At 35.0% G+C, this 26858-nt stretch overlaps 3 protein-coding genes across 4 annotated transcripts; 2 read left to right on the top strand and 1 right to left on the bottom strand.

The window, feature by feature from the left end:
* Positions 1–670: 670 nt before the first annotated feature.
* LOC145232005 (uncharacterized) lies at positions 671–11610 on the bottom strand. 2 transcript variants are annotated; one of them, XM_080096489.1, is made up of 14 exons: positions 11501–11610; positions 11029–11222; positions 10337–10792; positions 9769–10004; positions 9253–9414; positions 8578–8699; positions 7905–8052; positions 5427–5605; positions 5005–5106; positions 3690–3831; positions 2790–2887; positions 2173–2328; positions 1561–1601; positions 671–1494 (listed from the first exon to the last, which is right to left on the bottom strand). In XM_080096489.1, the coding sequence occupies exons 1-14, from the start codon at positions 11504–11506 to the stop codon at positions 1428–1430; spliced, it is 2109 nt and encodes a 702-aa protein (XP_079952615.1). In that variant the 5' UTR covers positions 11507–11610; the 3' UTR covers positions 671–1427. The 2 variants fall into 2 exon arrangements, with proteins under 2 accessions (XP_079952615.1, XP_079952616.1); XM_080096490.1 differs by lacking the exon at positions 11501–11610 and adding an exon at positions 11298–11344.
* Positions 11611–12101: 491 nt separating this feature from the next.
* LOC145232008 (large ribosomal subunit protein bL27m-like) lies at positions 12102–14071 on the top strand. The gene is made up of 4 exons (XM_080096493.1): positions 12102–12250; positions 12504–12638; positions 12842–12912; positions 13682–14071. The coding sequence occupies exons 1-4, from the start codon at positions 12175–12177 to the stop codon at positions 13883–13885; spliced, it is 486 nt and encodes a 161-aa protein (XP_079952619.1). The 5' UTR covers positions 12102–12174; the 3' UTR covers positions 13886–14071.
* A 71-nt stretch (positions 14072–14142) lies between these two features.
* LOC145232007 (rhodopsin, GQ-coupled-like) lies at positions 14143–18983 on the top strand. Its single transcript, XM_080096492.1, has 7 exons — positions 14143–15200; positions 16064–16203; positions 16338–16500; positions 16563–16705; positions 17680–17912; positions 18178–18331; positions 18385–18983. Exons 1-7 carry the CDS (start codon positions 14986–14988, stop codon positions 18456–18458), a joined length of 1122 nt encoding a protein of 373 aa, XP_079952618.1. The 5' UTR covers positions 14143–14985; the 3' UTR covers positions 18459–18983.
* Positions 18984–26858: the final 7875 nt, after the last annotated feature.

The following is a 26858-nucleotide window of genomic DNA, read 5'->3' as shown; positions in this document are numbered from 1 at the left end:
TTTTTTGGAAACATTGTGATAAAACGCCTGGACTCCTATGTGTTGTCAAACTTCAGCTGTAAAAATATAACAATAGGTCATATTTGTACAAATGCTCTTGTGTACAAAACTGTCATTGCAACAGAACAAAGTCTGTACATATTTCATGACTTAAACTTAATTTCAGTCCATTGTAGCCTAAATTTTTTTTAAAAATCTTTCATTTACCCTTATTTCATCTCATTATAAGTCGTATAGGTAAAATATATTAAATTTTTATTTTACAACGAACAGCCGTTGGAATATTTTTTGAATAAATGGTATTTGCACCCTTTTGAAAGTCATTTGGGGTAGTACTTTTACGTTTTTAAATGGAGTTTTATGTATCGTGGGGCATCGTTACTTTATTAAACGCCAATTTTTGCTCTTGTTTCGTATGCATTGGCTGATGACAGTGCAATAAAAATGTTTGAAATGCATGGGCTTTCAGAAAACAAGGACTGTCAAAAACCTGACATACGTAAACGTGTATATACTTTCATTTTTTCGATCAAAATTTAACAATCGTTTTTTTCTGTTTGTTTATTATGTTGCTTTGGTTTTTGTTACAGAAAAAAAATGAAAAACACTCATTATTTGTGGTCGATTATTCACAATCATTGTTACACTTTTAAAATCTAAGAAAAATCAGTAACAAGACCAAAAAAGTAAAGTGCACTTACACAAAAAGAAAAATGCAGCGAGAATATAAAATGGACCATCACAAGAACAGTCAATGCAGATAAAAATGCAGAAGCACTTACCAGATCTTATCATAAAAAAGGTTTTAAAAAGGCAGAACCTAGTTTTCAAAAAGTGTATTGCATATATTGTGAACCTTAAAAAAGGATCTTTTTTGAGACAAGTTCGTCCTGATCGCCAATGCGATGATGCTGCTTGTTGAAAATTTTACCAAATCAGCTGAAATGTTTGTTAGCAAACATGCAGCAATAACCAGCCATTAAATCAACAAATATCAGTTTCAGCATATACTGACTGGTTTTAACTAAACATTTAACTTCAAGCAGTTTTTTTTCCATTACAGTATTTTCTTTCGGATTCAATAGAAGACGCAGAAGTGATCAGAGGTGGCTTGTTTGTTTGTATGTTTCATTTTTATCATCTGTGGGCGGGCAACGACTGAATGCGTTATACTGACAAAAAGTCCGCCGTCGAGCTGCCTGTTTTTATTGCCGTTGATCATTTTTTATTTGATTTTTTTTGGTCTGTTGATCATTTTTTATTTGATTTTTGTGGTTTAGCCAGTTGGTGAATTCAATTTAGCTCAACGCATCGGGAACCAATGGGTTGGAGCAATGTGGCTTAAGTTTCGTGCTCACGGAAACACAAGCGACAAGATAGGACTAGAATCCATGACCTTGCGATCACAAGGCGGTTGCGCTAACCACTCAGTCAACATGGTCGTGAGTGGTCGGTGGTGGTTCATCGTGAGATGTTCTTTCATGGAAAATTTTCCTGAAATGCAAGATGCAATTTAGGACAAACAGTGAACGCCTTACGATCTTGATTTGTTATACTTACGCCAGATCACTCATATCTTCCTCTGACTCGGAGTCAACGATCTTAAATGAACAGAAAAGAAGAATAAAATTTAAACCAAATATAATATGATTAAACCACTTTCAGGCAACTTAGCGAGGTTTTAACAGGCATTGAATAGATTTGGACTGGAACAATACATAGGCCTACAAATACTGTTTATGTAGTAGATATTTCACAGCTCACGAGCCTAATAGGCCAGTAAAGGTTTTGACAGTTTTCAGCAACGCCGATCTTTGCCAAAGCGTTTTGTCATTTGGCATTCTGGACTAGATCTACAGATTTCGTGACATCCAGTGGTTAACTCATTACTTTTTCCATATATTGCAGTTTTAAACCATGTATGCAATTAATTTAGCTAATTTTAGTGATTTAATTCGACCTTGTAAGGTCAAATGTTTGTGTTTGAAACTCTAACACTGTTTAAAAAAGTGGTCGAGCTAACAAAGGGCCTAAAATCACCTAACATTTAATACTTGAATAAAGGCTGGTTCAGGTATGTATTAGTCTGAATTGCGTTAACACTTTGTCAACCCTGACAGAAACACCAACAAGCGCAAACACGAAAAATAAGATATAGCATAAAGTGTGTACCTCGGCTGTACTTGTCGATTTCTGCTTGCGAGTGAAACAAAGTGCCGCAGTCAGGCGGGATGTAATGGAGGGAATTTGCTTTTTTCCTGTGAAGTGAACATCTGCCGTCGATGACTCAAAATGATGGGCCGTCATGTAATTCACATTGGTCAAAATCTACAAAAACAAGAAATTGTGCAGTGTTAGAAATTTCGGTTCCCAACGTATGCGGTTTGCGCCCAAATGAATCTGCTTGGTTTATCAACTTTCTTCAAAACAAGCTAAAAAATAAACTAGGACTAGTTAACAGCATTTTTCACTGGCTCATTGTTAAAATCGTTCAGTTTTGTCATCTTTTGGTTATACTTGGCCATCAGTAGCATTTTTTTAGCTTCAAAGCATGGTTAAAAATTTCATGACCAATTGCCTATTTCAAATTTGATATCCATGGTCTTCCTTGAACTGTCAAAGGCAGGATGCGGGTCACTGTCCGGACACTGTGGGGCTACTCCTGCTTTACCTTGTCTTTTGAAAGGTATAATAACAATTCTACACAAAAACCACTTCATTGCATTTTTTACTACAAGTTTAATCTGATGCATCCAACCGATCTTGGAAATTTATGTCTTATTTTTTACCTGCATTAGTTCCATAGTAGATCCCCATCTTTGCAGAGCATCACATAGATTTTGAATAAATATCGATCCGTTGCTCATATTTCGCCAGGAATAATAACCTGCACATTGGCACACAGAAATTGTAAAATATGTTGCTAAATTGTGTTGTTACAATTTAGCAACATATATCAGTTGTCCAGATTGCATCACCAAAAAGGACTAATGTGGACATGTACACTTTAATGCAAAAAGTCATTGCATTTGTTGGTTATTATGGGTCCCCTTCCATGAAGGGGACACATATTGTATTTGTCCGTATTTTTTTGCTTTTTTCTGTCTAACACTGGTTTGGTCAAGAAAGAGTGTTTCAAATTTATTCAAATTTTGACATATATTAGTTATTAATCTGAACTTGATCCTCCAGAAGTTTGACCCCGAATGACCCAGCGGTTCAACCACAGGCCCCGAAACAGAAATTTGTTAATGCTGGTTTGTAACGCTCGTTTGGTAAAGAAAGAGTGCTTCACATTTATTCAAATTTAAATAGATGTTAGTTCAAAACTAACGTCAAAATAATGTGTATAGTAAATTAGTAAATAGGATAATATATATTTACATAATGGAAGTATATCAGAAAGCCACCTTTCTAGTTATGAAATAATATTACAAGTGATAACACACAATGACAAGTGATAATACCAACAATTTAAAGACCAAAGAAATTTACATGACATCAGAAAAAGAGCTTTGATTATACTTTCCTGTATATATTACCATATTCCATCACAAATCTTTAAAAAGAACTTTTCTTGCCTAAATTAATCGTTTACAAGGTTTCTTGGTCTTTAAATTGTTTGACAAGGAGAGAATGTCATAGTTTAAAAAATGTTGTGCAAACATAGGTAAACAATAAACACAAACCAGGAGCAGTTGAGTGTACAATAAGAAAATCGGATTCCAGTGGAATAGTGTCTCTAAGCATAACATTTGACTGTTCATCCACTTTATTCAAATTTGCATGTGTATGTTCATCTGATGTTTTTGTCCCAAATCTTGCAGTGAACTTTAAAATAAAAAGAACCAACTGAAAAAAAGTCTTCCACACCAAAGAAGATGGCTTTCACCCCTAACAAACACAACATATATTCCTGGTAATTAGTGTTTACATCACGACTCTATTTAATGTTGGATCCCATATGTAACCAACTATGATATGTGTTGCTTGTTTTGTATGCATATAATATGATATGTAAACCTTTTTGTGTCTGATATATACTGACAACTTTCTGTTAAGGGCACTATGTATATAATATATATTCAGCTAATGTTCAAATATTGTCAACTGCTCAGGCGAAATACATCAATTAAAGTGTGAACAAAATTTAATGCTACCTTGTTATTCACCAGTAGTTTTGGATGATGATCTTACATAGATTTTGTGTAAATCACAATGCATCATTTTTCGGGGATTTTATGCACTTTAGAAGCAAAAATAGCAGTGAGTAGTTGTTCAGGGTATATTGTGCTGTGGTGGTGTATAACCGAGATCAACCCTCAGTTGTCAGCCCACATAAGGTATCAGGTTAAAAGCAGTAAGCACTGTCTGCAGCGTGCTGGTATCATGTTGAATTATCAATAAGCAGATTTACATTTAATGTGCTAAAACAGTGTGGTCCAACTTCATTTTGTTGAGGGCCATTAAAAGTCGTTAACTTACTCCGCGGGACAAGGTATAAAATTTTTCCAGGTGAAACTTTTTTCTGGCACAAACATCAGGGTGGCTATTACAGCGTTTTCAATCAATAGATAATTTTATTTTTATCTTTTATGGTTGTATACCAGTAGCATCCGGTAAAAACATTCAGTTTCTACTCTGGCGCAAAAATGCCTGAATGGTTTATTGACGCAGGACCCTTTGTTACACATAACAATGCCTTGTCATGCCTCACAATAGCATATTTTGAATTGAATAGTTCTCACATTTTAAAACAATAAAAACAAAGTTTATAGTTGTTGTTAAAACGCTGGACTTTCGCGGGCCAACAAAATTATCTCGGGCTTACATTTCGACCACGCTGTGCTAAAATATAGCTGATAAAAGAACAGGATCTCTTTAACGCATTGACATTGTTTGTGAAATAAAACTGTTTTTTGTATATTGAGAGGGGGCTTTAATAAATAGTGCAGAGGTAAACAGAGTAGTACAGGAAAAAAGGCTGAGAAACACTGGACTAACTGATTTAAATGGATCATCCGAAACCTCATCATGATGCAGCTCTGTTTCGCTCTCCAGCAATTCAGGTTTAAGTCCATTATCTAGTTGATTTCCTCTACATGCCTTAAACACACAAAAATACGCACTTCAAAAATATTTTTATAATATGACATTTAAAAAAAATATATATCTCTTTATTTTATTTAAAGTACAATCAAGTTGCAACTAATTTAAAATCACAAAATTGAAATTTAAGAAGTTTTGACAAAACAAGGAAATTTAGTTTATGCACACATTGCAGTGACCTCTGAAACAGAGAAAAACTTGTATAAAGTTGTAATTCAAAAACCAAATAAAACTAATGTAGCTGACAACTGATTATTAACTTATTACTCACACCGTATTCTATTCTTTAAAGGTAAAAATTACATAAAAAATCATACCTGAACAAAAAAGAGTTTAGGCTTGCCTGCCAGTGAGCGACATATATCTGGTCTAAATAGTTTGGTCAGTTCTGTTAGTTTGAAGGAGCCATCACTTGCATAAAGAACATCATCTTTGTCACCATTAGTCAGCACACAACATACAAGGCAATCATAATCAGTGTGATCAGCCTGGGCAACTGAACAGCAAAATAAAAGAGGAGTAAGATGTAATCAGAGAGGTTTAGTTGCTACAAGCAAAAACTATTGTTGAAAGTATGCCTGGACATGCTCTCATTATGTATGTGACAATTGGTTTGGGCATGTTCATACCTTAGCATAGTTTTATGCATGTTTAATACATTAGCACAGGGGTCAGCAACCTTTTGGGCGACGCATGCCAATTTACTTGTTAATTCCATGTGCTAATGAACTTGTGTGCCAACATTTTTCTAAATAATAGCAGTTTGTACCAGCAGGTATCAATAATAAAGAGAAAGCAGAGTGCTTTGTGCATGTAAGGCTAATTTTAAAACAGCGGCATGATAAAAACTGAAAACAAGGCGTGTAACAGGTTAAATTGTTACTTCAATATAAACACGCAAATTGGTTGGCGTGCCATGAAACACCACCTCGCGTGCCAATCTTGGCACATGTGCCAGGGGTTGCCAACCCCTGCATTAGCATAACTAACATTTTAAAGGTTTAACAATGTTAAACTAGAAGAGTGGCTTTCTGATATACTTCCATTTTATATATTCTATATGATATTTACCAATTTACTATACACATCATTTGATCTACACATATGATTGTTTTTGTAAACAAAAACAAATGGGTCCCCACACAATTGACAGTAAACAAATGTTGCGTTGATTTTTAGATTCTTAAGGACAAATTTTTAGAAAGCATTAACCCAACAATAAAAAAAAAATTCGTATTCTTTTTGCACTATTATTGTCATTTAATTACAAAAACATTAAAAAAACGTAACAAATACTTTAATTTAATCTCTAGCTTTGACCCAGATATTGTCGTCCAAGGTCGGGTTTTGAACACATTTTTTTTAGAAAGCTGCAACAGTTGTGTTACAGACACTTTAAATTAAAAAGCAATTTGCTACAAGTGTATATGTAACAAATTGTTTTTCATTTAACTTTGTTTCGCAAAACGAGTACCATTGACCTGTAGTAACCTCTCAGGATACACACGCCAAACGACTGTTTGACCTTTTGATACCGTTTTCAATAGCACGCCGTCCTGAAAATTCAACAATACCGTTAAGCCTAATTTTTACAACCCTTGAGCATTGACTCCTAAATTGATTGTCAAAAAACGCTACCTAACGGGCGAAAGAAAGTTCTGAACAGTGTTTGTAATACCTAATAGTTGACCTTAAGTAACCCGTGATCATTCGGCGGCCAACCTGACAACGAGCATTTAAAAAACATTTATTTTGCAAAAAAGTCAAGTTCATTTTTCATGTTTACGTTGATTAACAAAGTTTTGCTTGACATATACAAAACCGAAGCACGGTTATTAGGTTTAAATCACGTCATAGGTGTAAAACCTTCGCCAAAACCAAAAATGTGAGTGATAACTAAATAAAACGACATAGCATTGCTGTGAAAAACAGCTGATTTCTAATCACTGAAAGAACGTCTCGTAAAACGTCTGTCCGACGTCAAGCTGAGCCCTCCTGCTATCGTAAGCCAGTGAGTTACTCTCTTGGTACTTCTGCCTACAGTGTCTTTCTAGACCAAACGAGCGTTAGACACATTTACGTTTAGGGGGCCTGTGGGTGAACCGCTGGGTCATTCGGGGTCAAACTTCTAGATGATCAAGTTAGATTGATAACTAACATATGTCCAAATTAGAATATATTTGAAGCACTCCTTCTTTACCACACGAGCGATAAAAACCAGTGTTAAAAATTTTACGTTTCGGGGGCCTGTGGGTGAACCGCTAGGTGATTCGGGGTTAAGCTTCTGGAGGATCAAGTTTAGATTAATAACTAACAAATGTCCAAATTTGAATAAATTTGCAGCACTTTTTCTTTACCACACGAGCATTACAAACCAGCGTTAAAATTTTTATGTTTCGGGGGCCTGTGGGTGAACCGCTGGGTCAATCGGGGTCAAACTTCAGGAGGATCAAATTTGGATTATTAACAAACATATCTGTAAATTTGAATAAATTTGAAGCACTCTTTCTTGACCAAATGCATCTCATAAACCAGCGTTAGACAGAAAAAAGAAGAAAAAAAATACGGACAAAAACAATACGTGTCCCCTTCGTGGAAGGGGACCCATAATAATCTGCATAAATGGCACAGATTATACTTTCAGCATAAAACTGTGGGAAACAGTTGTTTTGATCAGTGGCAAACTAAAACACAAAAAGTTTTGGGGACACATTTTTCATGAAAGTATTGCTTGATTTGTCTTGCATATGTTATGACAAGCACATAGAATAAAACCAATACAGTAAAATACACACTTGCTGTCATCCATGTCATTATCTTTTCTTTGGTACAATTATGAAAAGTCCGTACAAACTCAAAGTCAAGCATTTTTGCTGTGTATTCAAGATTTATTGCATCTTTCTTGCTACCATGCCGAACTTCCATGTCTTTCATAGTAAAGTGCTAAAAATGGCAAACAAATATATATCAACAAAACCTAGCACCAAAGCAAAATAGGAAATTGATCAGCTAATTTAAGAACTTTAATTAAAAGACCCATGGTTATTGCAAATACACTCGTAATATAAAGTCACATGAACATTGAGAAAAGTTGTGCCATCTTAAACATTACAAATAGTTTATTTGTTAGATGCTGGTTCATCCCCTTTCTTAGGTTATGTTGTGCTCCAGGCATCAGTTTGTGTAATTTAAATTTTTGTCTTGCAATGTTATTTCGATGAAATTAAAAAAAAGTTTAACAACCCTTCCTTGGCTTGGTATTGTGCTTATGGCACAAATTCTATGTGGAACTACAAAATATTTTAGATGTTTAAAGAATCAAATAAAAAAACTGCAGATTTTATTATACTGTCTTAAACATCATTTTTTTGTTATCTACAGAGAGCTTAATATGTCTCTGAAATTGATTGAGCGTATGAACTTAGGTTTAAATTTACATTTATGTTGCAGAAGCATCTTAAGACCTACCTCCTGGTTAAAAATGATAAACACGCCCCTATTAGGATGGTTCATGTTGTATTGGAACATGCTCAAATAAACTGGAGGTAAGTGAGACATAACCTCAGTTTTTTCTGTTTCCTTTTTTTGTCCTGTTTTAACATTGTTTGTAAGCAATTCGTTTACGAGGCAGAACACAAAAGTAGCAACATGGAAAATGTTAATTTGCCAGCAAACAAAAATAACAATGGTTATGACCAGGGCTGCTATCGACATGGACCCCAAAATAAGGACAACACAAAAATTAGTTTTATCCGTAATGAAACAACTGTTTTTGAACAAACTTTTGCATTTAAATTTTGCATTTCATGATATATCACATGCCAGATGTTTTGCCATAAATAATCTGTTCCAGCAACTCCTTGTTCAGAAAAAAAAAATACTTGGTGCACATTATGATAGCTCCGGTCTGTAGGTTTATTTTTACTTGTAGCAGGGATTCGACTTGTAATTAATGCAAATAAGACAAAATAAGGACCCAAGAGAAAAACAAGGAAATTCCTTAGGATATAAGGACAATAATTTTTTCTAAGATATTGTCTTCAAAATAATGAGAAATTAAAACAAAAAAGGGCTGGTATGGCAACCCTAGCTACGGCCAATGTTAATGAATAAAGTGACAACAAAGCAGTAAGCACAATATACCTTCGATTAAGTTTTCACCAGTGTCAGTAAGTTGATTGGATGTCATAAATGGAGCAGAAAAGTGGGCAAGATTTGATTTGGAATTTGGTATGGTAGGTGAAGCTGAAGTAATTGTTGGTGCAATGAAACCATCATCACCACCTTCATTAAGTTGTTGGAAAACTATACAATAATTTGTTTTAATTTAAAAGGAAAATATATGTTGTGTTGTAGTCATTAAAATTATTTTGTGTCTAAATTCATAGGTCGACAGTTAACTGCATATAAGTTGCAGAAAATGAAAAAAAAATAGTTAAAAAGGTAGCAAAATACCAATTTACATACAACAGTTATTATAGTTTGCCAGGCCTATTAAAGGCGTTATACCAAATCATCCGGTCTTCCAAGCATTCCCATATGGCAAGGCACAGGCTAGAAAAATCTAGCCTGCGGTGGGATTCAAACCCACAACAGGAGGTTTAATAGAAAAAAACTACAATTTAATTCAACAGTTAAGTTCTTAGGTAAATCAGGTACCCATATTTGCAGAAGGCCTGTTTGATGCATTCCCATCCCAGCATTTTATCATAAGATCCTTCAACAAGATCAATATAGACAAATCCTCCCCAGATAGTTTTGTTGACACATTGTTGACATGTTCTTGTTCAGGTCTTAAACCAGAACAAACATGCACCATCATTATGTCAAGTGGCAGTTGATATCCATTAAAGATGGGTAACATTGTGATAATTTCATACAAAACCATCCCAAAGCTGAAAACAAAACAACTCAGTAAGTTGTTTACTGAATAATGATTTACCTAAGTATTCCTATTAAAACAAAAATTAACTACAATACTTACTGCTCTAGTACTATTGAGCTATGTTTTTTTCTCACTAAGCTAAATAAACTCAACTAAAGTCGACATAACTTGCGAAATATTTGCAATATCTAAAAGTCAGTAAACTCTAATCATGACCTTTTTGCATGTTTTATCATAAATTATTTGCTTACAGACACATCAGTATATCTATATGAGGAGACTTTATCCAAAAGAACTACATTGATACAGATTTCTGGAGGGTCAGTTTGCCACTTTACCAACCTGTATATGTCTGATGCAGGGTTAGGAACCCCATGTTTGTAGAACTCTGGTGAAACATACAACTCAGTGCATTGCCTTGTCCGAGGCACATCGATTGAGGCACATGTCGGTACCACTCTAGAACCTCTTATAATGTTGACTGCACCAAAATCAGACAGCTTTACCACCCAATTGAAAGTAAGTAAAATGTTTTCTGGCTTTAGATCTCCATGGCAGAACACTTTTCCTTTTTCATAATTATGCAAGTATAATAGTGCAGAGGCAATTTGCCGAGAAAAATGAAGCCTTAATTTCCAACTTGTTTTGCCTTTGTTTTTCTTTATGTAAGTGGAAAGATTTCCACCATCAGCATACTCCAATATAATGGAAAACTCATTGTTCCAACTGGCACAGCCTAATATTGTAATTATGTTGGGGTGAATAAGGCGAGCATGAATGCTAGTCTCACGTTGTATGCTGAAAAAAGGGAGGGAGTACAAAAAGGATGAACAAAAAAGGTGATTTCAATTTTAATTTGTTAAGTGTCAACTTTATGTACTGTTACAAAATACTGACATTTTTACCTGGAAATAAACATTTCCCAAACTTGAAATCATACTTAGTAACAAATTTATTTTTAAACAAAAAGAAAATCCTCATTATTGATACATCAGTCCCACCTTTTTATGTACTAACACAATTGTTCAACTTACTTTGTAATGTTTTTTTGAATTTTATCTTTATCGCCAGTCAATGAAATGCATTTTGCAGCAACAAATTTTAATCTTTCATGATAGCAGCGACGCACAGCTCCAAATCCACCACAACCCAAGTAGTCTGTGGCATCAGAACTAGTTGAAAACTCTTTTGCATCATACTGAATCAATTTAGAAGAAATGGTGTTGGTCTGAAATAAAGCAAATAAGACAAACATGTCATTGTTTTAACATTATAAAGAAAGTGTCATCAAACTTTTTTTTACCATAGATCAGCATAATTTTGACATATTTTGCAAACCGGCATAAAAACATTAAAATAAAGTTTGGTGCACTGCATGGCAATTTCCAATTTGCACCAATTTATCACTCCTTACAACAAATGCAGTTTCGTTGTTAAAAACAATTTACAAAATTAAACATAAGAGTCAACTAATTTAGACAAATTCGGTACAAAGTAGTTACTTACATCCATTTAACAAACTACTGTTTTGTTGCAGATTTTTCCTTTTGTTCACCCAGGAAATTGGAAAATATGCGTAACATTTGGGGAAATTCCCTAGAATGCGAAATTCAGTTTGAGCTAAAAAAGCTTTGCACAAATCAGTTCAATGGTTTATTTGCCAAAAAAATATATTTGCGAAAAGAAATTAGATAAGAGAACTAATTAGGTGACCGATCAGCAAAGGACTAAACATTCGGCGCTAAAATTAGAAAAATCTAGGGGCACATGCACATCATATGGTACGCATATTTACAAAATGTTTCCGAATCCGACGGTACATGTGGCGACTATGGTAACATGGGATGATGAAGGCTAATAAAACGGCCATTTAGATGTTTTTGATCATACTCTTTGTATAAAGCATTTGGTGGTAAAAAAAATTAGGATACCGTAAATTTCTATACTGCCTCAAGTGGCGAAGTTCGAACTTTCAACCCCGTGAAAACATTAAACACGGATCATTAGCAGCGGTGAGTGATAAATAAAGGAGGCAATACTCGTTGTGCTAGTGTATCTTTTGTTGTTTTACAAAGATGCTTTCCTGTTTAAAAACCTTGCTCTTAATATTGTTAATTGCTTCAACAGGCAATTTGTATTAGAATTTAAAACTTGTGTGATGTGATTTTACTTTAAAGAGGATGAACTGTGTTTTGCGATTGGAAACACTTTGGAAAGCAAAACAGTTAGCCGGCATAAAGGATTTTGGTATAAAAGGTCAGTGTAACTGTAACATTAGAACAAAAGTCAATGCTTTTGAATTGTATGAAACAACACGATAACGTTTAAAGCCTACATAGGGCATTGTCGCACCGAAAGCCCCTTCAGATGAATTAATTATTTGATTAAGATAGTGGAATTGAGTGTTTCAGTTTTTCATCTTCAGTTATTTTAGGTTTTGGTCAAGATTTCCAATATGTAAACAAAACGAGCTTTTTTTGCACAAAACATCAAATATGAATTTTAACAGCCCTGCAAATAAATCTTCAACCCACAAGTAGTCGTGTTATCCCATCATGTTGTGCAACGAGTGGTGTCAAAGGAAATACCAGGAATGTTAGTAGACCCGACAAAAGAAGATACAGGGGATGGAAAGTCATAGATGGTTGGTTTTGTTTACCTTCACTGTTCAACTTCATTATTTGTATTTTTAGTTATTGCAATAATAAGTGATGGCAAAATGTTGGCCATATGTTTATTGGTTTGTTTGGGCCTCATTTGTGACCCTATAATGAAATTGAAAACCTTTTTTAGGTTTGTGTTTTTGCTTAAGTAAACTGTTATCAAACTACTGCATGTGTTTTACAGGTGATCATGTACATAATGGATATTTACTAGCCAAACAAATTCACAGTTTCCGGTGGTATCCTGGTGCTAATGTAAGTACATGTCTTCAAATGGAAAAACATGGTCTATATGTCATTGCTTACTAAGCATGCTTTGTGTATACTGGGCAAGTGATTACTTTCATAGCAAAGACCTATTTAAGATGGCAAAGAATTTATAAATTTAAATGTGAGTTTTGCAAGTACAAACACAAGTTTTCTATTTTATTCACTCTATGCAATGTTTTCAGAAAGAAGCAAGCTAGTATATTAGTGTAAAACAATGTTTCGACAGCAACATTGTGTTGTTCTTAAATAAATGAATGTAAAAACCAAGAAGCAAGTAAAAAACAGTAAAAAGGCGAGAACAAGCTCATTACATGACAAGAAACTATATGTTGATTGTGTGCATAAACACCCAAGAAAAGTTATAATTACAAGTGAAAATTCTCTAGCCTAACTACTATCTATCAAATTGCAATAACCATGCTATTATGGAGCAAGGTAAATTGGCTTATACGCTAAATTATTTGAAGTCGGAAACTCCAAGGAATTTGCCAATTAAGCAGACAGGTCGAGTATGGACTTTAGGCAGTGGTGGGATTCAGCCCGTTTAACGAAATTTTATGAGATCAGCAAACCGGTTAGCATTACTGGTTACCATCAATGGACTTTTTGTAACAGAACCGGCTGAAAATATGACCATTGTGATAGAACCGTAACAGAACCGGCTGAAAAATATGACCATTGTGATAGAAAAAAAAAATGAATTCCACTACTGACGTTAAGTGTAATAAATTTTACATTGAACTTTTCCATCTAGGTTGTAGCTGGGAGAAGACGTACTTTAACGGCTACCTGCAGTGGAACAATCCGATTCACGAAAGAAATTTTTATACCTGGAAGATTTACCAAAGATGCGACGGTCGCCGCAAAATTGCCACGAGGGGCGCTGCTTTATAAAACTTTCATCAACATTGTGCCAGACAAAGATGTTGGCCGATTTCGACTTGTTGAACAAATTTGAAATCGGATTTTTTCTCTACTTGTTCTCATTGGTCGCTGTGTTGTAAAAACGGCGTTGTGATTTTGCAGGACCGTTAAAACTGTTGTTGACATTGGAATGCAGCAGCCTTAAGTGCGAAGGGTTTTTGGTTTTCTGTTAGCTAGCCTATATAATTTGGGGAAAAACATTAAAAGCGAAATGGTTTTATATTAATATTATCAGGCAAGTTACTGCGAGCAACCCAACGGTACGTTTAATAGCACGCCTTCAAATTGACAGTAATGAAGTGGACTTGTACATGCATATTGTCACAGAACAACCCGGCTATTTCGACTTAATTGGTTGTGATAGTCCGTTAGTACTCCTGACATAAAATAGGATATCACATTTGTGACAAAAAACGAACAGATTTTTTACTTCTGATTAGAACAGAAAACTTCCTCCACATCACAGTTAAACACGCATGATTTAAAAACTTTGTTTTTGCCCAACGCAGGGCTGTGGTATTAGGCTATTTGAAGACCAGAATGTTTAATACTTTGATGGTCCAAAAATGTTCCGTGCGTTTGTTAAGCCAAAATCACCTTCGCGGGCCAAATAAACAGACGCCTAGGGCCGGATCCAATCAATAGAATTCTGTCCGAACAATCAAAATTTTGTTGTTCCAAGGAATAAAGGAGAATTGCTTGTTAATGCCGTCGAACGACCAGACATGAAATATATTTTTATATGCTTCTCTGGAAATCTTTGACCTCTATAATGAAGCCCACTGCCCTCAAATGCTTATTAGAATTGCAATGTGCGAAACAAATAAGAAATTCACCCAACTCAGCGCCTAATTGGGAGCTTGCTTGGTTGACAATTACACTACAACACAAAAACATGTTGTCACGGAATCAATAGCTGTCATGTATATTCTTGTGCAATCATTTGTTCATCTCAACAAAGAAAAAAATATGGACCTTTAGTTCTTTCCGAATATTTCCAAATCACTGTTACTGTTATGCAGCATTTCAGAGTAATTTTACTCTTAAGAAACCTTGTCTCATTGTATAAACGGCGCAGTGTCTAAAACAGTTACTAACTAGGCCCATTAATATTTTCACTGCACATTAAGCATCATGTCTGGTGAGAATAGCACTGATTCAAGATGCTACGGAATTGAAAAGCTTTGTCGTTTTGCTTTTATGTTTGAATCGCCAAACTTCGGTTTTCAGTTTCTCAGAAGAAGCCTAAATTTCGCCAAAGACTGGTACATGTTGATTGGTTTGACGTGTTGCTTTGTTGGACTTATTAGCATCAGCTCCAATTCTATCATATTGTACTTGTATCGACGGTAAGAAAATGTTGTGATGAACTAAGTCTAAAATACAGTATAAGCCGAAACCGAAAAATTGTAGATACCAATACGACTTGCAAATAAAAGTTTTGCAAAATCGTATGATACTTATACATGTAAACGTGTTTATGATACTCTAAAAAACTCTTTAAAGCTATAAGGCTACAGACAAAAACCTAAATATTACTGCAAAAAATGTATTTTGTGGTTTAAAGAGAATCTAAGCTGTAATAGGTTTAGACTGTTCAGATGTGGCATTGATTTTGTCGTGTAAATCAGTGGTCGGCAACCGCCGGTCCGCGGCCCGGTACCGGTCCGCGAGGAGGTCGTTACCGGGCCGTATAATTTTTCATGTTAAATGCTATAAAACATTTTGCCCATGTATCCCGGGCATGATAAACTAATTTAAGCGTTTTTATAGCTATATATAAGTTATGTAGTTTTTTGAAGACCGGTCCGCGATAAAAATTTTAGTTTCAAAACCGGTCCGCAGTGCAAAAAAGGTTGCCGACCCCTGATGTAAATGACTTTCGACTGGATTTTTAAAAATCTTAAAAATGAAATTAAAACACTCAAATAACTGTTTGAAACATACGAAATATTTAAACTAATACAAAATATTGAGTAATTGCGCGCTATAATTTACACATGATATTTAGGGATTATATAGATAATTTTTTTTGTTACAAGCCAGCATTAAAAGTTTTTACCCAAAGCAAAAGGATATAAATCAAGTTTACTTTAATTTTACTTAAAAAATCTCTTCTATTTTAAGATGCAATTGCTTGCGATGAGATAAAACACCCTAATTTTTGTTAGTTAAGGCTACACGTTAATCAAATATTTTTGGTCACGTTTAGAGTTTACAAAACAAGGACATTGAGAACCAACCATTTACCTTTTGTATCATTGATTATATCCAATATTGGAATGAGTTGCACCAGTATACCGCTCACAACATGGTCGAGTGTACATTCAGTATGGCAATTTAGCGTCGCAGGTTGAGTTTTTGCCTTATATTTGTTAATTTTAGTGTTTTTACGTCCCATGCATAATCTCCATCTTTAACTAATTGGGTGAAACATTATTTTGATTTCCTTGGCCCCGTGTGCTGCTACCAACTTTCTTTTACAGTTTGCAAAGGCCAAGCATTTCTGGCAGGAATATTTTCTTTCGCTCAGATTGGCAGTTTATGTTTGTTAACAATACAACGCTACTACGCCATCTTATCAAACAGCAGATACAAACCATCCCTGACCAACCAACTAATGAGAACATTCGCAGTGTGGATTGCATCGTAAGTTATTTCAAGGTTTAATTACGTTCCGCAACAATTTTATTCACGTTACCACGTTTTAGATGTTTCTTATCGGGGTTACCATACATTGGAGTGGGCGGTTATGTTTTGGACGGCGTTTTGGTCAGTTGTACATTTAATTACTTGGAAAGGAGCGTGTCCAACGTTGTCCATCTAAGTTGTATGATGGTATTTGGATATATAGGTAATCGAACCAGTGGTGGGATTCAAATTTTTGTCAGCCGGTTCTATCACAAAAGTCATCTTTATCCGGTACGAACCGACTGGATCCCAACACCGAATCGAACTTATAACAGGATAGGCTTTTTTGTTGTACAGTCCTTTAAACCAGTGTTTCATACCGGAACGGAACGAAACCAAATAACGTTATTCGTTCTGAGCAAAATATTTATTTCGTTATTTCGTTCTGGACCGATATTTTCATTTCGTTCCGGTCTGACCGAAATAAATTTATAACGGTATTTTTCGGTATTTCGGTCTTAACAAACTAACATTTTTTTGTGGTCTTTGCAATTATTAGGCGAAAAAGGAAAGAAAGTTGCAACACATAAGAATTATTGTCGGTAGTTGTAACGTCACATAACATTTGTCAATAATGGTCAAACGGATGTACATTGTAGGAGCTTCAATTTTTATTCCGGAACGGAGCGAAATACCGTTAAATTTTATTCCGGTATTTCGTTCTGGACATTTGACATGATACAATTGCTCAAACATTTTGCGCCGTTAGGCTATAATAAGAATTGAAGCTCCTACAATTTACATCTGTTTGACCATCATTGACAAATGTTATGTGACGTAACAACTATCGACAGTAATAATTGTGTGTTGCAACATTCTTCCTTTTTTCGCTTAATAGTTGCAAAGACCACAAAGAAATGTTCGTTTGTTAAGACCGAAATACCGAAAAATACCGTTATAAATTTATTTCGATCAGACCGGAACGAAATGAAAATATCGGTCCAGAACGAAATACCGAAATAAATAATTTGCTCAGAACGAATAACGTTATTTCGTTTCGTTCCGTTCCGGTATGAAACACTGCTTTAAACCTTACGAATTCCTTAAAACCTAATTTTCGTTGCGTTGCGCTGTAAAATTTAGAGTCTAAATGACACATGCAGATGCCTTTGTATTGATTTCATTGTTTCGTTGCAGGACCCTTGTCACTCCTATGTTTTTGCTACGTGCGCATCATTTGCGTTGTCAAAAACAATCCTTTTGAGCAGAGCGTAGAGGGTGGTTTATCGCAGTACCTTCACCAACGAAAAAAGTCTTTGAGGTCAAGCGAACTCATTTTGACAAAATGCGCTGCAAAAAGCGTTGCTTGTTTTTGCATTTCCTGGACTCCATACGCAATTATGGCATTAATATCCGTTGTGGCAGAAATGGTAAAAAATTACTACTATATTAAGTTGATTGTGTAAAGTGGTTATGTTTCACTTCACATACAATTTTTACCTGTGTTCCTGCTGTTTTTTCTAGTTGGTACAATCTGACAGGCTACTAGTTTTGTATATTGTATGTCAACATGTCTGTGTGCATTTTACTGCGCCCGTACATGGCTATCAACGAACACTATATGTCCTATTATAAATTATCTAATTTCGGCATTTCGACATAATCATTCATGCTGTCAACATATTTTCAATGCAGGAAATAAACCCAGTTGTTCCATCAGTTGCTGCAATCGTCGCAAAATGTTCAACTTCCATAACAGCTTTGTTATATGTCGCAAACAATCAGGAGTACTGCAAAAAGCTTTCCGAACTATTCAAACGCAAACAACAAATGAACCCAAAAACTGATGGTAAATATACTTTGACACAAAACAGAAAATAGCATAAACCATATTTGCTTCAGGAACGTTATGGAGAAAAAACAGACAAATTCATTTTAATCAACGCAACAACGGATATACCACAACTGCTACGTAGAGTCAAAGCACCTGCGGGTGTTGTAAACACAACTTTTGTCGAAATGTACACATGGACGTTTTGTTAGGCAGTCTTTTGTTGTGATTTTTATTGTTTACTCTTACTGCATTGTGTTTGCCTTTTTGTCTTATTGTATCTTATTGTTGTATTTGTTCAAAAAGTAATGGTCCGCATCCGACTTGTTCAATTAAAGGGATATTCCCATGTTGTGCTCAAATTTGCCAAATATGTTTTAGTGACTTTCTGAAATTAGGAAATATTTTTCTTCGCTGGTGCCATGCTTACGAGTTAACTCGTAGGTAACATGCTGATGTAACATGCTGATCTATTGACAAGGCTACTTTTTTGGGATGAAAAAAATGAGCAAAATATTTAAATTTTGCAAACAGTGTCAAAAAATTTATGTCAAGAAAAATATTCACGGCAAAAAATCGCCTTGTCAACATACTTACCTACTTTACTGTGCTAATATGGCTTAACAATTGAATTTGAAATGAGATTATATGTCTTTATGTTTTGCGAAAAATAAAAAAAATGTGTTTGTGTTTATACTTAGACTGAATAGGACCAAAAGCCAAATCTAGAGACTTTCCTCAGAAATTTATATTTTTTAACTAACTAGGATTTTATTAAAAGCAGGATAAACTCCAAAAATTAAGACTGTATGGCACAACAGAGGTTGTGACTTTTTCGTGACACTTGTCACTGTTAGTGACAGGCGTCAATGACAGGGCTGGGGTGTCACCACTGATCTCTATAAACCCTGGATTGCGCTACTCCGTTGAACGGTTGGGTGATTTTTGAAGCAAATTGAAGCGTAATGGCGGCTGAAAAGGAAGCCCCAAAAATGCATTGCGGGCAATGGGGAGAGAGTGGAAAAATGTCGATAAATTTTGTTTTAGGCATTTTTGTGGCGATTTTTTCAGATATGATCAGTAGTTTAATAGGACGCATGTATTCCAGTGTGTAATAACCTATAAATATGCGTAGATTGACTGTGAGGTGTAAGTATGTGTACTGGAAATTAAAACGTTTTTAAGTTAGTGTTGAAATAAATCTTTACTGAGTTGTAATAAATGTTTTTTGGTTCAATATGAGAAGTTTACATGCGTTCCTCTATATTTAAGACATAAATCCAACAAGAATGGCTCTTTCCTTCACACATGATGATGTGATACTTCATTTAACATCATCTTGTGCTGATCCAAACTGCTGTTTTTGATTGTCACCAAAGTCTTGGAACTAAAATGTGACTTTAAAGTTTTTTAAAAGTTTGTTGCAGTAGGTTTCTACGAACTGTAAACCTAGAATGCTCAATTTTTTTAGCTTATTTAATGTAACCTTTTCAGTTTGCAACCAACATGTGTAGAATAAATTTTTGGTAGAATGTTTCCAATTCTCAAACTTAACTAAACTCCAAAATCTCAAAGAGATACATGTACATAAATGCATTTAAGACCTCACACCCAAATGAGATGCCTATTTATGTACTATTTTAGTCAGAATCATGACATATTGCTTTATTTCCATTCAATATGCAATTTCCTGCAAAAAAACATGCCTACACAACACTTAAATTCTTTCTTGCAAAACAGGAATGAAGGCAATGATTACAAATGCACTATATAGGCAAGTTCATACAGATATCCTGCAGTTATTGTCAGATGCATCACTATTATTGGTGATCCCATTATAACAGATGGTGCATTCACAAGATAAAAAACCCTCAAAGTTGTTAATTAAGTTTAAAATGTGCCGCATATCATGTTACAGAGATGATTACAAGACATACTTAGTCCTAGTAAAAGAGTATACACACAAAAAATATTTAATGTAATTCCAATTCCTTCATAGTGTATTTGTTGTAGAAAAAGGCTGCATTGTAATCTTGCAGTGTCGTGAAGCTTGAGGGTGTGGGAAGAGACTAAAACACTTTCAGTGGACTTTACCTAAGACAATTAATGTTGCTTATTGGAGAAACATAAACCCGATTGTGTCTGAAATGTTTAGAAACAACTTCATGAGAATTTTTAAATTTTATAATAACACCAATTTTATAATAGATAATAAACACCCAAATCAAATGCACTCAATCAAGAAAAAAAGTCAAATACTGTTAAAAATATTTTGAGCAAAATAGTTGAAATATTGTATTATTATTTTGTGTTTTTAATTAAAACGTTCAAACCACCTGTTCCTCAAAATTTCCTGGAGTTTGATGACAGTCAAAAACAGCAGTTTGGATAAGCAAGGTAATGTCACACAAAGTATCACATTACCTTGTGTGAAAAAAATAGCCATCTCGTTGGATGTAAGTCCTAAATACTTAAAAAAGCACGGAAATTACTTATATTGCACAAGAAACATTGATTACCACTCAGTAAAGATTTATTTCAACACTAACTTAAAAATGTTTTAATTTCCAGCACACATACATACACCTCACAGTCAATCTACGCATATTTATTGGTTATTACACACTGGAAGACATGCGTCCTATTAAACTACTGATCATATCTGAAAAAATCGCTATAAAAATGCCTAAAACAAATTTTATCGACATTTTTCCACTCTCTCCCCATTGCCCGCAATGCATTTTTGGGGCTTCCTTTTGCAGAGGCGGGGTTGTGACAATTCAGTGACAGGCTGTCACCTATCGCCTGTCAATGACACCCTGTCACAGATTTACTGACACCCTGTCACAAATTTACTGACACCCTGTCACAAATTTACTGACACCCTGTCACAGATTTACTGACACCCTGTCACTGATTCACTGACGCCCTGTCACTGATTCACTGACGCCCTGTCACTGATTCACTGACGCCCTGTCACTGATTTTGACACCCTGTCACAGATTTACTGACACCCTGTCACTGATTCACTGACGCCCTGTCACTGATTTATATTTTTTTTTAAAAAGAGTATTTTTCCTTTGTCGTTTGAAGAGCCAGGTTGCAGAAAGGGGTTTGAAATAAAGATTGAAAGCAGATTTGATGCACTGTTGGAAAATAATGTTCAAGAATTAACATCTGAGTTCTCTAAAATCATGAATGCGACTGTGATGAAAACTTTGGAAAAGGCTGGAACCAGAAACAAGCCTTGCTGGATAACACAGGAGATCTTGAATACATATGAGATAAGTGTGGCCCACGTGGACACAATATTTGATAGTCATGATACCAAAAAAGGTAAACTAATACCTCAAATCAAGAGTGTCTTATCTGAAGAACAAACAAGGGAAGGACATGATGGTACAGTCTACAGTCTTGTGAACCACTGGTCTAACAGATTGAATACTAGGTGAAAAAAAGAGACCACCATCAAGAACTTAGTCACAGAGGCCCTGTGGAGCACCATGAAGAAACATAGGATCAGTCTCTTCCTGATCCTCCTGATCAAATCACTGTATAATATAAAGGTCATCAATGCTGTGTTAACCAATGGAAGTGCACTAAAATAGTTTAAGACTTTGGAGTATTTCAAGAGTGCATACTGTTGCCAATCTTGTTTAACATAGCTTTAATGGGTTAGCCATGTAACATGTCGCCATAGAACTCTTACATCACCATCATGCACAGGACCGACGAGGGAATAAGAAGACAAGGCAGGCCCAGAACGAACTGGCTTTGGCAATGTTCAGGGGTGGACAGGAAAATAGATCATGGAATACAACAGACTAGCAAAGAATCAAGATAGATGGGAGAAATTGCCCCAGGGGTCCCCGGACTACAGCAGTGACTTACTGTGTTAAATGACTCTTTTGTTTGTTTTAACTAGCTTTTGTTTTGAGTTTTCCAAAAATATTGGTGTTGGTACAAAAACTTTTACAGTAATTCTAAAGCATGACAAACTATTTCAGACAGCTTTTATTACTGAACAAAAAACAACGAATTTATGAATGCTTACAGTGAAGACAAGGTGTGATAAAGAACTTAAAAAGCTAAGCAAGCACACAATATTCTCTAGCTTTCAGTATATAGATTAATACTCTCCTGTAACAATGCAATTGACACTTAAAATTCAAAAAAAAAATACCCATCTTAGGGGGGATGCTACGTGCAAAATAATAAAAAATCAAACCACAATCACCCAATCAACACTTTTAAATTGTAACGCTGATAGGCGATTGTTTCCGGTGGTACTAAATACCGCATGGTATACCGCATGTTATAACATGGCAGGAAGTTGTAAAGGACTTGAATATGCCTTTACGAAAATATAGTTTTGCGAACTTTTGAAAGCGCTAACGGTTAGAGCTATTCTGGTTGGGTGAAGGTTTGTAATTAAAACAATGCTATAATCTGGTCTAATTTTCCCTTGTTGGGGCTTGTATTCTCGCATTTCACATACCATGCAGTATTTTAAGCAGAATAACATACGGTAACATGCAGTATTTAGTACCACCCATTGTTTCAGGCTGTCAAAACTGCCAAAGCAACCAGTCCGGAGTGTGTCGGATTATAAGAAAGGTTTATAACTTGGGCTGCCAGTGGGTTAAATACTGGAGCTGTTATGGCACATTTACATGACCATATCTACCATCTGGCGTGGACAGACTTCAGTTAAGAAAACAACAAATAGAATAAACCAATACACACATCCATAACATCACAATTTATAAGCAAACAGGACATTGCCAAGATTAGAAAATATTTAATGGTCTTACCAATACATTTTCATACCAAATGAAACAAAGCTTTGCCTTTATAAGAGCCATGGCATTTTAGCAGGCTAGTCTACAGCCATATTGAGAAGTTATATGTCAGGGATATCGCCATGAGGCGCTTTGTCCATGAAGCACAGTGTGAGGTACACTACCAACCCGAGTGAGGCTATAAGTAAAATCTTAATAGTCTGTGTGGAATTGAACTAAAACTGGTAAAGTTTAGTGCCTTGTTTACATAAAACGATTTAAACTTGCCTTAATTATATTGTATATCTTATACTCAGGGTCGCCATCCTATTCTTATTTCGAAGACTTGACCTTATTTTGAAAGGCAAGGTCTTTAAAAAGTTTATTTTCCTTATTTCTAAGAAATGTCATTGATTTAGACTTGAGTCCTCAAGTCAAATCCCTACTACAAGTAAACCTGAGTTGTCATGAGATGTAAGTATTTTCTGTACACAAGCAGTTGCTCGAATAGATTGTTTCTGGCAAAAGACTAGCCTGCTAAAATGCCATGGCTCTTATTTCTATGGTGGACCTTCTTCCAGCGACTCATAACTTGCTTGATGGCGAAACTTGTGGATCTTCGTAGCACCCAGTGGTTTCATCCATTTCGATGTCACGAACGGCAAGTAAACATCGGCGGAACTTTTGCAAATGACCTAGCACCTAAAAAAATGAAATGTGGTATTCAATTTGGATAGAGTAAATACAGAACAGTCTGGAGATGGTGTTTTACTGAAATAAGACACCAGTATTGATTTTTTCCACATAATCAGACCTTGCACTGCCACACAACAGATAATGCTGGTAAAACACCTTAAACAGGATCAAGTGTAATTTCCCTTATTAACCTTGTATCAATCCCCTTCCTTTCTGTGTTTAATGGAAAATCAGCATTAACTTGTTGCAGATCTTTAATTCTGACAAGGTTTCAAGGTGGTCATCGAGTTTTCCAATGAAGTCTTCTTGTAGTTCTGTGTTTCACTGTAGTGTGACTGTAGCACATGGTTGTTCGTCATCACTCTGACAGTGTTGGTCCTTGTTACGAACATAGTTCTGCCAGTTTCTGAAGGTTTTTCTTTGTCGAACAAACCTACATAGTAAAGACAAAAAAAATTAAAATTATGTAATCTTATGAAAATTGGCAAATTTGGGCATCGAATTTTTGGAGTAACACAATTTTGTGCACTTTTACGGTGTGAAAAAGTACCTTGAATGCCAAATGGCAGTGAAAAGTCTATCATCTCTATCAAGTTGTTGCTGCTGTAATCTTCTCCTCATTTGAACATCTTCATCTGCACTTATTGTGGCTGTCCTCAGTGTGTGTCCACTACGAGTTGTGCCAGTAAAGTTTTGGTATCTAATTGCCTGGAGAAATGTTAAGAATTTCTGATTGAAGTTTTAATATTTACTATGGCACACAATACATAAACTGTTCAAATTTTACCTACTGCACAAAAGCAGCCTAAATTGTTTAACTTAATATTATTGAAATTTTACAAACAGAATTTATGGGCTAATACTTTTTGTCACATGATACAACATAAATTATTTTCCAGGCAATTTCCGACCAAGAAACCATGCCACAGAATTGTTTGGACTGACACAACTACAATTTAAAAAAGATAATAACGCAAATTTGCCTACCTGTAAAGTTTCACGTAGCACCTTGATGTTCCCCGATTTGTTGTCATTGAGAACATATTCTTCACAAGCATAGCAATATACATAGAGTTCATTGACATCAATCACTAATGGATGACCAGATTCCAAATAATGGTTTAATGCAGTGGTTCTTAACCGGTGGGAAATTTAATGTTTTTAGAGGGAAATTATGTGAGTTAGAAGTCACCAAACTTGGGCTTTTTTTATTAAATTAACCGTTGAAAGTTAATTTAATACAATATTTTCCGCAACAACATGTAAGATTAACTTCACCTAGTTTTGCAAGGCGCATAAAAATCCAACAATCGTTTGTTACGTCACAGACATTACTAAAAGTATCAATGACTTTGTTATTGTTCGCGAATAAATGCATTTGGTCTGTTGATTGTGATGCGATAAATGACTATTGCAAGCACATGACATATAAATAAGATTGCAGTATACCTTTAAGGTCCCGACAAAATCACTTCACAAAATTTTTTTGATTAAAGAATAATTTTTTGTTAATGTTGGGCACAAAACATTATTATAAAAATAACAGAGGGGGAAATTCGAACTTGGTGATTTACTTTAATGGGAAACCACACCAAAAAGGTTAAGAACCACTGGTTTAATGCATGTTCATGGATATATCTGTAGGTTATATACCATTTTATAAATATTCAAATGGTCATCCAAAACAGTCCACACATTATTTATTCATTTTTATCAGTTGTAAGGCAAGTGTTGCAGAGCCATCTTTGTGGGTTGACAACTGAATGACGTTCACCAATAGTCATGCGCAGTATGTGCTTGCAATTGCAAATGCTTAACTAAAACAAAATTTGCACAACCCATTAGTGCATGCTTATAGTTAAATTTAGGATTTTGATAAAACTCATCACATGACAATATTTTACAGCAGAGCTAGTAAAACCATTGAAAAATGGACTTTAAATTTACTGAACCATTTAAACCTTCAACACACCTCATACTCTGTGGAGAGTCTAAAACACGTGCATCTTGTAAGATATTGACTTGCTTGCTGATACACCATCCTGAAATAACACATTTGGTAACAAATCACTGTGTGTAATAAAAACGTTTTTGTAGAATGAACAAAAAGAGCATTTTCTGACTCGGACTTGAAAATATTTCAACAAATAAGAGATTTTAAAGTAAAATACTGTTATACACAAGAATTATTGAATCAATAATACATTATTCACTACAGAACTACAATTATTGATTGCTCGAACACATACATGTGAAAGATCAGTAGAGCGTTTCTGCTTCTGGTCAGCTTTCATCAAAGCTTCTGGACTCTTCCTGCCCATGTTTCCAAATGAAATTTGCGAACTCAATGAATTTGATTGTTTACCAGGTAACAAGCTATTTAAATTACAGAACCTATGGAATTCCTAACCTAACAAACACATAAAACATCCATACCAATTTAAACACACTTAGAAATTTATCGCACAGAGCGAATATAATTGGCTAAGTTGGCCACAAAATAACTTTAAAATAATGAACCATATTAAACTTAATTTTGTTTTTTAGCCATTTAACCCCTTTTAACAAACTCGAAACATGGTGATTCATTTGCAGTTGTTTTTTTCTTTATTTTGTCGAAACACAGTATTTTTTAAAATCTCTGGTTATATAATGTATAAAGTTAGATCTCCAAGTAGACATTGACAATTACAAATATGTGCACACAATTCAAAGGTGCAATTAAATACAACACCTCAAACACCAATAACAACAACCAAATACTTGTGTTAATCTTGGTTATCTTTAAATCTTGGGTTTCCAATCGTTAAATGTTTGTGGCTGTCTGCCAAAAAAATAAAACAAAAAACATCAACAATTTTTTGTGTAAATATGGCAGAATCAGTTTAAATGGGTAAAAAGACATTACCACTCGTAACATTGTCCTGAAGCTAGGAAATTCTAGATGCACTATTTTTTTGAGCAGCTTTAAACGTGTTGGTCTTCATGTGTACAAAACGTTTTTTTGTTTGGAAACTCAGATAATCTCCTCTTTTTGCACATAACATTACATATTGTTAAATATTCAG

The sequence above is a fragment of the Phallusia mammillata genome, chromosome 6 (assembly GCF_965637545.1).
Source record: "Phallusia mammillata chromosome 6, kaPhaMamm4.hap1.1, whole genome shotgun sequence".
NCBI lineage: Eukaryota > Metazoa > Chordata > Ascidiacea > Phlebobranchia > Ascidiidae > Phallusia > Phallusia mammillata.
Note: the sequence above shows the minus strand (reverse complement) of the source record. Positions and strands in the feature narration are given on the sequence as shown.